Genomic DNA, 12,280 nt, shown 5'->3' on the forward strand with positions numbered 1-12,280 from the left:
CAGGGTCTATTATAGGGTGTATAAATTCTTATTCTTACAGGGTCTATTATAGGATGTATATTATTCTTACAGGGTCTATTATAGGATGTATATAATTCTTACAGGGTCTATTATAGGGTGTATAAATTCTTATTCTTACAGGGTCTATTATAGGATGTATATAATTCTTACAGGGCCTATTCTTGGATGCATAAATTCTAATTTTGACATGGTCTATTCTAGGATGTATATTATTCTTATAGGGTCTATTATAGGGTGTATAAATTCTTACAGGGTCTATTATAGGATGTATAAATTCTTATTCTTACAGGGTCTATTATAGGATGTATATAATTCTTACAGGGTCTATTATAGGATGTATAAATTCTTATTCTTACAGGGTCTATTATAGGATGTATAAATTCTAATTTTTACAGGGTCTATTATAGGATGTATATAATTCTTACAGGGTCTATTCTAGGGTGTATAAATTCTAATTCTTACAGGGTCTATTCTAGGGTGTATAAATTCTAATTCTTACAGGGTCTATTCTAGGGTGTATAAATTCTAATTCTTATAGGGTCTATTCTAGGGTGTATAAATTCTAATTCTTACAGGGTCTATTCTAGGATGTATAAATTCTCATTCTTATAGGGTCTATTCTAGGGTGTATAAATTCTAATTCTTACAGGGTCTATTCTAGGATGTATAAATTCTCATTCTTATAGGGTCTATTCTAGGATGTATAAATTCTCATTCTTACAGTGTCTATTCTAGGGTGTATAAATTCTCATTCTTACAGTGTCTATTCTAGGATGTATAAATTCTCATTCTTACAGGGTCTATTCTAAGATGTATAAATTCTCATTCTTATAGGGTCTATTCTAGGATGTATAAATTCTCATTCTTATAGGGTCTATTCTAGGGTGTATAAATTCTAATTCTTACAGGGTCTATTCTAGGGTGTATAAATTATAATTCTTACAGGGTCTATTCTAGGGTGTATAAATTCAAATTCTTACAGGGTCTATTCTAGGAGATATAAATTTTAATTCTTACAGGGTCTATTCTAGTATGCATAAATTCTAATTCTTACAAGGTCTGTTCAAGGATTCAGGACGTGTAAATTAGAATTTTTAGACAATAAAATATCCAATGCATAAATTTCAATTTGTACAGGGTCTGATTCAAAGATGCATAAAAGCACTAGGTTGTTCTAAGATGCATGATGAAAATTGTGCAAAGAATTATTTGAAAATGGGTGAAAATCTTGTAACATATTTTCCATCACTATAATTTTTTGCAAGCTTGATTCAGTTTACAAAATTAACATTGGTTGCCAGTGTATACATCTTTACACATGTTAAGCCGGTATGACAGTCATGCCTTTGATTACAGAAAACCAAAACTGTATTATCTCAATTTCACTTGGAAGCCACAATCCCCTACTTCTTGTCATTAAATATTGCATTAAAAAGTCAGTATAGATTGGTAATTTTTAAAGACTTTTGTCCAGCAACCAAAACCTTTTTCCTTGTGCCAAAATGTACCACAAATTAAGTGCTGTTATTCTTGCAAAAAACCTCTTCGCTTCAAGAACAACTGAACAGTAGTTGATGATAAACATTGCTTGTGGGTGCTAAAATTTGGAACATTAAGTCAGCTTTTAGCAAAATGCAGGGGACTAATCTGAAAATATGCCAAAAATATACTTTCTTCTATCCCATTAAAGATTGTTAGGCATTTTAATGAACTGGGAAAAGTTATATCTCGACCCATTCCAGTGTTTTGTCCATCTGGGCATGGAGTTTATTACCAACCTCAATATTGTTCCTCTTACACACACACACACACACACACACACACATTATAATGATTATCAAAATTGCAAAGTCAGTTTCCAACAGAGAGTGGATTACAGCAAGAGAGTTCCTTGCTTGCTCAGTATGGCAACAGTTCTGAGTCTGCTTGGACACCTTTCTGTGCACTCCTTGTAGGTGGCCCTGTTCGCCAAGTTGACTTGATAACAAGGTCAGGATCACAATTAAAGTAGTATTATTCCTGCTTCAGTAGTGCAACACTGCTTGCCTTATGTCAGTGCCCCTATGGAAAAGCCCTAACTGGAAGTTACAGTTTGTATGGACACCAGTTTGTACAGTTTGGGAGCCAATCTGTTGGCATGCATCTACATGGTCATTGGTATGTGGGGTACAGAGAAATTGTTATCTCTTCATGTTAACTTTCTAGAAAGGAAGGCAATAATCAAGATGTTTCATGTTTGAATTCTACTAGAATTTAGTCCAGACCTTTACATGTTGGACCATTCAGTGGTGGTGGCCTACCTCTTCAAACAGGGGAGACAAATTATGCGACCTATGCAATTTGGTAGTGATGGTTGTATGTTCATGCTTCCAGATAAATATAACTGTACAAATCAGACACAATCCTAGCGGGCTCAATGTCCTGGCCAACTCTCTAAAGAAAGGTCCAGATCCTTCATACAGACTGGTGCATTTTTCAGTTGATCTTTTGTTAGGTTTGTGCACTTTGTGGGTAAATGATTGACTTTTTCGCAACAGTGTCAATCACAAATTGCCCACCTTTGTGTTCCTGGTCTCAGACCCAGAAGCTTGGGGTTTGGGTTCATCATCTACCTCCTCCATGGTAATAGAACCAAAAATAATACAGAAATTAAGGAATCAGAACTGAAAACTGGTCCTGATAGCCAGTCTCGGGTCATTCATGTACTGTTGGGTTCTTGCTGGCTGAGCTGAGCTCTGTGAAGCACGGAATTCAACCTTTTAGTGCATGGAGAATCTTGCAAGCAAGAAGGCTATCTACTTTAAAGGCATTCAAGGGAGAGTGGCATGTATTCAGGGACTTGTCTACTTTAAAGGCATTCAAGGGACAGTGGCATGTATTCAGAGACTTGTCCACTTTAAAGGCATTCAGTGGAAAGTGGCATGTATTCAGGGACTGGTGCAAAGTCGACAATATCATCCCATTGAGTGCCTCAATCCCACAGTTCGTTTTCTTGCTGTTCAAGGAGAAACAGTTGACACCACTTGAAAGGAAAGTGGCATGTATTCAGGGACTTGTCCACTTTAAAGTATTCAGGGGAAAGTGGTATGTATTCAGGAACTAGTGCAAAGGCAGCAACTCATCCCTAACAATACAACCATGCTTGGTTGCTGAGGATATGCTGCTGTCAGTGGTCATTCAAAGTTGTCATACACTACCTCTATTTGATGTGTCAGGAAAAGCAAAAATGCAAAGACCCTTTCTGTGCCCTGATGCATTATTTGAAGCACACAGAGAAAAGTTGTAGAACAAGAAAAGCAACTCCTGCTCCTGGTGAAACCGGGAAAGAGGCTATCATCCAGTCAAGTTATCATTGTGACTGAAATGAGTTTCATGTTCAAGATACTTTAAAGTCTCAAAAAGAGTAGTCACCTCATGAATATTTCAGCTGTGAGCCTTGCTTTTGCTGTAATGTTTTAATCACAGTCATAGCCTGCATGTAAAGTTAGCCCTTGTCAAGCTTTTATCTCTGGGATTTAGCTTCACACAACAAGATTTGAATCTGGTGGATCTACAACCTCCTCTTGGGCAGTAAATATGCTTCACCAAGAAGTAACTCACCCAATCACATTGCAATAAAACCCTTCTCTTATATTATATCTTATATTCTCATGTCAAGTTTAATGTATTGCTTAGCTTAAAACTTGTTGCACCTCATGATGGCCAATGGAGATAAAGGGCAAGTTTTACCTTTCCAGGAAGGCTAGACTCAGGAGGTAGCAAGTTTTTGTTCCTATGTTATTGTTGTCAGGTAAGTATTCTCAGGGAAATATAATTTATGAAAAAAGTTGCTATCTTAATCTTAAATCATTCATACAATAATCTTTCTTGTTTTATATCTTTGTCAATATTGTTTTTTTATGCCACTACCGTGTTTAATTCAGTAACAGCTTTGATGTTGGAGACACCAGTGGTAAGGGCAAAAAATGCTGTGTGAGACATAATAATAATAATAATAATATAATGACTTTATTTAGAGAAGGTAACTCAGTTAGTTACAAGAACTAACCTACCTTGAGACATTCTGTTAGGTACAGTATATACAGTCATTACAACACAATGTGGCATCAATTTGGCTCAACATTAAAGAACTGACTTGTTCTGAAAATCAAAAAAAAATATCAAACTTGTATACATAAGCATCAGTAAGCACATACAAATAAATAAATTATCATAGGTAGACAGGAATGGCTTTTCTGGACACTTGATATATAACTTTGGCCTTTCTACAGAATAGTCTTTCATATATTGGTAAAACTTTAATAAAATTCATTGCTCCTGAAAACTGCCAGTCTTGAATCAGTTGGCATGCCCTTGAGGCACTACCCCAAACTACATTACAATAGTCAAGATAGGCTGAATGTAACTTTCATAAATGATGAACCCATATAGAAAAGAAATGAATGTTCTGATTCTCTTAGTAGACAAAGATAAGAATTAACCATTTTAACATATTTAATGTGAATAGACCATGATAGATTGTTATCTACAAACACACTAAGAATTTTATCATGAGAGGTCATGCTCAGGTTAACATTGTCAAAATAGAACTTGGAGTTTGTCACTTGCTTGTTTTAGTTTTCTTGTAAATAGTAGGGCTTTTATGTTTTTTCTGTATTTATAATCATATTGTTTTCCTTGCTCCATACTTCAGGCCTGTTCAGAATATCTCGTATGTAATTTTCAAGTTCAGTTGTACAATTGAATTTCCTATCTTAAGGGTAATGTTGTTGATAAATAGAATAAATAACAGAGGCCAAGGCTAGAGCCCTGTGGTACTCCACAATTATTAGTTTTACTTTCAGAAAGTTAACCATGTTTAGATATGTTTTGGACTCTGTAAGTTACATAAAAACTAAAGCAATGTAGAGTTTTCATTACTTTAATAGATTTTCAGTTTCTCAAGCAAAATTTCATGGTCTACAAAATTAAAAACTTCACAAGAATAAACCATAATAGTGTTTCCATTTCTCCTCAGTCTAATAATTGTAGCTATTTATCAATCATGAATGAGGTGATGCATAAATAATTAAGCTAGCTATTTCTGCAAAATACAAATTTCCACAGATTCCTTTTCAATAGGCAATTGTCTGCAATGTCACCCATTAGCAGAGTGTCATTAAAGACTTCGACTAATGCATCAGAAAATGAACTTTGGTCACTGAAGCCATTTTACCTAAAATTACAAGTTATACAAGTGAAATAGCAAAAAACAATTTTGGTTTCCAACAAATTCAGGTTTTGGTTTGGTTTCATGCTTTACAGCACAGCTACACATATAGGTTACATAGCACCAAGGCAAATGAATTAAAGTGCCCTGCCCAAGAACACACCATGGTAACTGACTCAGGCTGGTCCAATGGTTATATCTACATCCTTTCAGTCATGAATCCAGCACACTAACTACTGAGCCACTGCAGCTCCCCACTAAATCAGGTATTTTTTAAATTATTTCTTATAACTCGAGACAGATTTTTAATAAAAAAATGTCATTTGAATTTTAAAAATTCATGTCATTTTGCATTGGTGGGAGATGGCATTTGTCTTTTGCCCTGACCTACTAATGTGCTACATCTCACAATTCCCAAACAATATCACAGATATAATTGGACATGCCAAGGTACATTATAAATCTAATCTCTGTGTTACAGGCCTTCAACAATTTAGGTCTGTCATCCCTTGCCACATCCTGGGCCTACGTAGTGGAGGCCTCACCACCTATTGTGGGTCATGTTTATGATGGGAATTCTTCCTTGGCAGACCAGTTGGGTATCAAGGACCTGGACTTCCAGACAGACCTGAAAAATTTGACTGTTCGTTGGGAGGGATTTTATGACCCCCATTCTGCAATTACGTCATACTACATCAGTGTTGGCAGATGTCCACAATGTGAAGATATTCTGGTAGAGCAGAATATTGGTATCAAGAGTGGTATGTGTCACTACTTTAAAATCTCCCATTAAAATGTAGAATATTGGTATCAAGAGTGGTAAATATCACTATATTAAAATCTCCCATTAAAATGTAGAATATTGGTATCAAGAGTGGTAGGTATTGCTACTTTAAAAGCTCCCATTAAAATGTAGAATAATGGAATCAAGAGTGGTATGTATCACTACATTAAAATCTCCCATTAAAATGTAGAATATTGGAATCAAGAGTGGTAGGTATTACTACATTAAAATCTCCCATTAAAATGTAGAATATTGGAATCAAGAGCGGTGGGTATCACTCCATTAAAATCTCCTATTAAAATGTAGAATATTGGAATCAAGGGTGGTAGGTATCACTACATTAAAAGCTGCTATTAAAATGTAGAATATTGGTATCAAGAGTGGTAGGTATCACTACATAAGCTCCCATTAAAATGTAGAATATTGGAATCAAAAGTGGTAGGTATCACTACATTAAAAGCTCCCATTAAAATGTAGAATATTGGAATCAAGAGTGGTAGGTATCACTAAATTAAAAGATCCCATTAAAATGTAGAATATTGGTATCAAGAGTGGTAGGTATCACTACTTTAAAATCTCCCATTAAAATGTAGAATATTGGTATCGAGAGTGGTAGGTATCACTACATTAAAAACTCCCATTAAGATATAGAATATTGGTATCAAGAGTGGTAGGTATCACTACATTAAAAGCTCCCATTAAGATATAGAATATTGTTATCAAGAGTGGTAAATATCACTATATTAAAATCTCCCATTAAAATGTAGAATATTGGTATCAAGAGTGGTAGGTATCACTACTTTAAAATCTCCCATTAAAATATAGAACATTGGAATCAAGAGTGGTAGGTATTGCTACATTAAAAGCTCCCATTAAAATGTAGAATATTGGAATCAAGAGTGGTAGGTATTACTACATTAAAATCTCCCATTAAAATGTAGAATATTGGAATCAAGAGTGGTAGGTATTACTACATTAAAATCTCCCATTAAAATGTAGAATATTGGAATCAAGAGTGGTAGGTATTACTACATTAAAATCTCCCATTAAAATATAGAACATTGGAATCAAGAGTGGTAGGTATTGCTACATTAAAATCTCCCATTAAAATATAGAACATTGGAATCAAGAGTGGTAGGTATTGCTACATTAAAAGCTCCCATTAAAATATAGAACATTGGAATCAAGAGTGGTAGGTATTGCTACATTAAAAGCTCCCATTAAAATGTAGAATATTGGAATCAAGAGTGGTAGGTATTACTACATTAAAATCTCCCATTAAAATGTAGAATATTGGAATGAAGAGTGGTAGGTATTACTACATTAAAATCTATTAAAATGTAGAATATTGGTATCAAGAGTGGTAGGTTCTGCTACATTAAAAGCTCCCATTAAAATATAGAATATTGGAATCAAGAGTGATAGGTATCACTACATGAAAGGCCCATTAAATTGTAGAATATGGACATCATTATTTTTAAATTCTTCATAATGACTGTAAGTTTTAGGACACCCTAAATTATTTTCAAAAGTATTATAAAGCCAAACCTCAAACCTGTACTGTGAAATGAACCTACTGGAGACCAAGATAGTCAGATGAACATGGGTCATATTTACAATCTGGGACCTATACCCAAAAGTGGCCCTTGAATAAACATTAGTAATGGCATGTTTAGTCCACAACACTGGAGTTCCTAAATACTTATCAGGATAAACTAACAATCAGGGTGAAATTTTGACAAGACAATGGCTTTAAATAGTTTGAACATGTAAAGAACATGTATTATATCAGTTTACCATTGGGTTTAGAAGGGAATGCAGCTTTGCAGCACTGGAACAATGAAGATATTACAAGGTCTGAACTAAGAAAGAGAAGATAACAAAAAAGGAACTCCTATTTTAATAACCTAATAATAACCTTCAGTTTTGTCTCTTTTTTTGCTGTAGCAGTAACAGCAGTGGTGTCATCATGAACAATGTTTAGATGCTGTATTTCAGTTTTGACAGACATATCTTCAGCATCAATTACTGTATTCAGCTTTTGACAGTCATATATGATAAATATCAGTTGCTATGTTAAAGTTTAGACTGTCATATTTCTACACCAGTTACTGTATTGAAGTTTTGACAGTCACATAGACAACATTGTTTCTGTATTCAAGTTTTGACAGTCAAATATCTGCGGTATCTGCATTCAGCTTAAATGTTGGTAAAAAACAACTTTGATATGCAAATGGTTCTTGTTTCACCGGCATAAAGAAAACCTACATCACAATATGAATGACATTTGACACATGGTGTTTCATGGAACGCTGCTCTGCTCTTGTGGAAAAACACTGAATATTGAACATTTTTTGCAGAGGTTACACTCTACCACCTGCCCTTAATGTCAGGCCTGACCTACTACACGAGTATCACAGCATGTAATGGTGCTGACATGTGTACAACCGTGACATCTGATGGAATCACCCTGGATAACTCACCCCCTTTCCCAGGAACAGTACTAGATGGAGTTAGAGGGACTGATATTTACTACCAGGCTTCGGAGTGAGTAATGTTAATTAAGTTAGTAATTTCATGATGATAATTATGATATTGTTTGCGCCTCTTTGACAGACTTATGATATTGTGCAATTAAAGTAATAAACTAGTTCAAATTTGCAGCAAAGATGTAAACCTTGTTTTACATTTTTTCAGTCTATGCATGCATATTATGTTTAATTACATTCGTTTCATTTTTGTGGATGCATATTTTTGGGTTATGCATGTACACTTTCTGTTGTATATTGTGTATTTTCTGTTTTATATTTATGAAGATCACATTAATTTTAGGAAAGAAGTTCTGCTATATCTTGAATCCATCTTGAAAAGATGCAAAATATTTAAAGTTTTTACTGCTCCATCATTAATCTCAAGTTGTTATATATTTGTATATGATGACTGATACCTGAACCTGAACCGGGAAGGAATCAATCTGACCCTTCTGTTAACAAGATAAACCATGGAACACACAGTAAATGATTGTCCACTCTGGTATCTGGAATCCAGCAAACAGACTTTCAGTGTGGATTCAGATGCCAGAGAAACACAATAGACCATCTTGTCTCACTTTAATCATTTATTAGAGACTCATTAGGAAAACACTTACAGTTGCCATTTTTTTTAATCTGGAGAACCCTGAGACACCACATTAAAGTAATACATAATGAATGACCTATTCAACATAGTTCGGAGGGGACACCTACCTAATTTTATATCCAACATGATGGACTAATGTTCTTCAGTAGGGAAAGATGTAATATACCCTGGGATCAGGTGACTGCATTTATAACATGGTACACCTTTATAGCTGTCATGGACTGTACTATAATGGGAAACCATCATATTTCTACAAAAGAGACCTCTGATTAATGTTCTCTTTTTAATGACCTGTTATTCTGTGATGTTTCACTATAAATCTGCTGGGATATAGTTTTCAGAGTGACAAACATATTCAGTCTCTTTTATTTTCAGTATATACTTGGCTGCAGAATGGTTTGGATATTCTGATTCTCAGTCTGGATTAGATAGATATACATATAGAGTGGGTACCAGTCCAGGAGGTAGTAATATCATTCCTGAAACAAATCTACACCTTGCAGAGGAGGTCATTATCACAGACGTTCAACAACGCAATGTCTCTAAGCTTCCCTTACAAACATTAATCTACACTACAATAAGAGTTTACAATAAAGCAGGTATGTCATGTGACAGAAGGTACAAAATTAATTCAAGCCAAAATATTTCATAATCATTTAAGAATAACAATAATACATAGCTTGATGTCTGCAAATATTTTCCAGAGCACATGGGAAAGCCAGTAAATGCTTGGGCTCAAACTATTTCATCTTCCTTTGTTCAAGATCATTATATTTAACTGATCTGTCACCAGGGCTAAATATGCCTGTACATTAACATAGGATATATTTAACAAATCTGTCACCAGAGCCAACTATGCCTGTATGTTAACATAGAATATATTCAACTAATATATCACCAGGGCTAAGCATACCAGTACACTAATAAAGGATATATTCAACTGATTTGTCACCAGGGCTAAGTATGACTGTACTTTAACATAGGATATATTCAGGTAACATGCTACCAGTGCTAAGTATGCCTGTACACTAACATAGGAAATATTCAACTGACCTGTCTGCTTGGTTAAGTATGCTTGTACATTAACTTAGAATATATTCAACTGATTTATCACCAGGGCTAAGTATGGCTGTACATTAACATACAATATATTCAATTAATCTGTCACTAGAGCTAAGTATGACTGTACATTAACATAGGATATATTCAACTAATCTGTCACCAGAGCTAAGTATGTCTGTACATCAAGATAGGATATATTTAACTGATCTGTCACCAGGGCTAAGTATGCCTGTACATTAGCATAGGATATATTCAACTGATCTGTCATCTGGGCTTAGTATGCCAATACATTAACATAGCATATTCTATAAAATCAACTGATCTGTCACCAGCTAGGTATACCTATACATTAGCATATTTTATCAAATCAAAGTTTGTAACACTACTGGTCCTAAACCAGAAGACCTTATGGGGTGATTTTTTTTGTTGTCAGTCAACCATTTGTCCACTAGCACAATTTTGTTACTGCTACTCTTCCTAAATTACTTAGAAGATTACCATGAAACTTCACACAAACATTCATCACATGGTTTAATTTGGTTGTGAATGAATTTGATACTGCTCAAATATGAAATATGACCACCACAGCAGCCAACTTGAAAATGTTGTTTTCACTAAAAGAAATATGATATCTCATTAGTTATAAATAATTTTAAAATTAGTTATAAATAATTTTAAAATAAACAGTGATCTGATATTAAGTATGGCCTTAAAGGCAATTATCATCAAAAACTTCTTATTGCTATTCCTCTTGAGCAGACAGTCATATTGAAATGGGATTTGATCCAGATGACTTCTTTATGCCGTCTGTTTGGTCCTGAATAAATCTTGTATCATGGCAGCTATCTTGAAAATCTAGAAATCGCTATTCCCTCTGAACATGGAGTTTTCATCAGATGATTGCATTTGATGCCTTGTTGGTCCTAAATGAAAATGGTGCCAATTTGATGCCTAATACAGCCACAGAATTGCACATGTTCTAACGCTTATTGAATGCATCATCTTTTGGGAGAAATTTGCTTACTTTTTTTATATTGAAATAAAACATGACCATTCTGATGATTATTAACATTTACTAAATAATGCCATATCAAATATGATAATTCCAATTTTCTGGCTGTATATGGTCACATGATACTGATCTGGAATTTTATTCACATCGATAAATACCCAACCATGGTTATTTAATCCTTTAATAAATAATGCCATATCAGATATGATAATTCCAATTTTCTGCAATACGATTGGCTGTAAACAGTCACATGATACAGATTTGGAATTTTATACACATCGATAAATACCCAACCATGGTTATTTAATCCTTTAATAAATAATGCCATATCAAATGTGATATTTCCAATTTTTATAAATGAAACAAATTTTCTGCAATACGATTGGCTGTTAACAGTCACATGATACTGATCTGGAATTTTTTACACATCGATAAATACCCAACCAGGGTTATTTAATCCTGTAATAAATAATGCCATATCAAATGTGATATTTCCAATTTTTATAAATGAAACAAATTTTCTGCAATACGATTGGCTGTTAACAGTCACATGATACTGATCTGGAATTTTTTACACATCGATAAATACCCAACCAGGGTTATTTAATCCTGTAATAAATAATGCCATATCAAATATGATATTTCCAATTTTTATAAATAAAACAAATTTTCTGGAATACGATTGTCTGTAAATGGTCACATGATACTGATCTGGAATATTTTACACATCAATAAATACCCAGCCATGATCATTTAATCCTATAATAAATAATGCCATATCAAATATGAGATAATATTAAGTAATACATAATGCCATTGCCTTGTAAACTGTATTTTGCAGAATGAATTCTAATATCAAGTTTTTGTTTAAATGCTGTTTTATCCAAACCTACTATTGCATTCTTGTACCATTTTCTGTTGAAATTCAAGCAATGCTATTGTTTTAATGATCATATGATTCAGGTCAAGTCAGCAGTATGTTGTACTCCTTGCTGTGAAAAGAATGATATAGATCAAACAAATTAATTTTCAAAAATCACTGTCACTTTTGAAC

General features: G+C 34.0%; 1 protein-coding gene across 1 annotated transcript in view; it reads left to right on the forward strand.

Annotated features, from left to right (window-relative positions):
• LOC149790379 (uncharacterized) overlaps positions 1-12,280 on the forward strand; it is a 202,385-nt gene that overhangs the window by 116,608 nt on the left and 73,497 nt on the right. Inside the window, exons 25-27 of the mRNA XM_089972427.1 lie at positions 5,712-5,991; positions 8,375-8,561; positions 9,528-9,751. Coding sequence (XP_089828553.1) covers positions 5,712-5,991; positions 8,375-8,561; positions 9,528-9,751 — 691 coding nt within the window. The remainder of the gene's footprint in view (positions 1-5,711; positions 5,992-8,374; positions 8,562-9,527; positions 9,752-12,280) is intronic.

Source organism: Sinohyriopsis cumingii, chromosome 10 (genome assembly GCF_028554795.1).
Source record: "Sinohyriopsis cumingii isolate HCF-2022 chromosome 10, ASM2855479v2, whole genome shotgun sequence".
In the NCBI taxonomy this organism is placed as follows: domain Eukaryota; kingdom Metazoa; phylum Mollusca; class Bivalvia; order Unionida; family Unionidae; genus Sinohyriopsis; species Sinohyriopsis cumingii.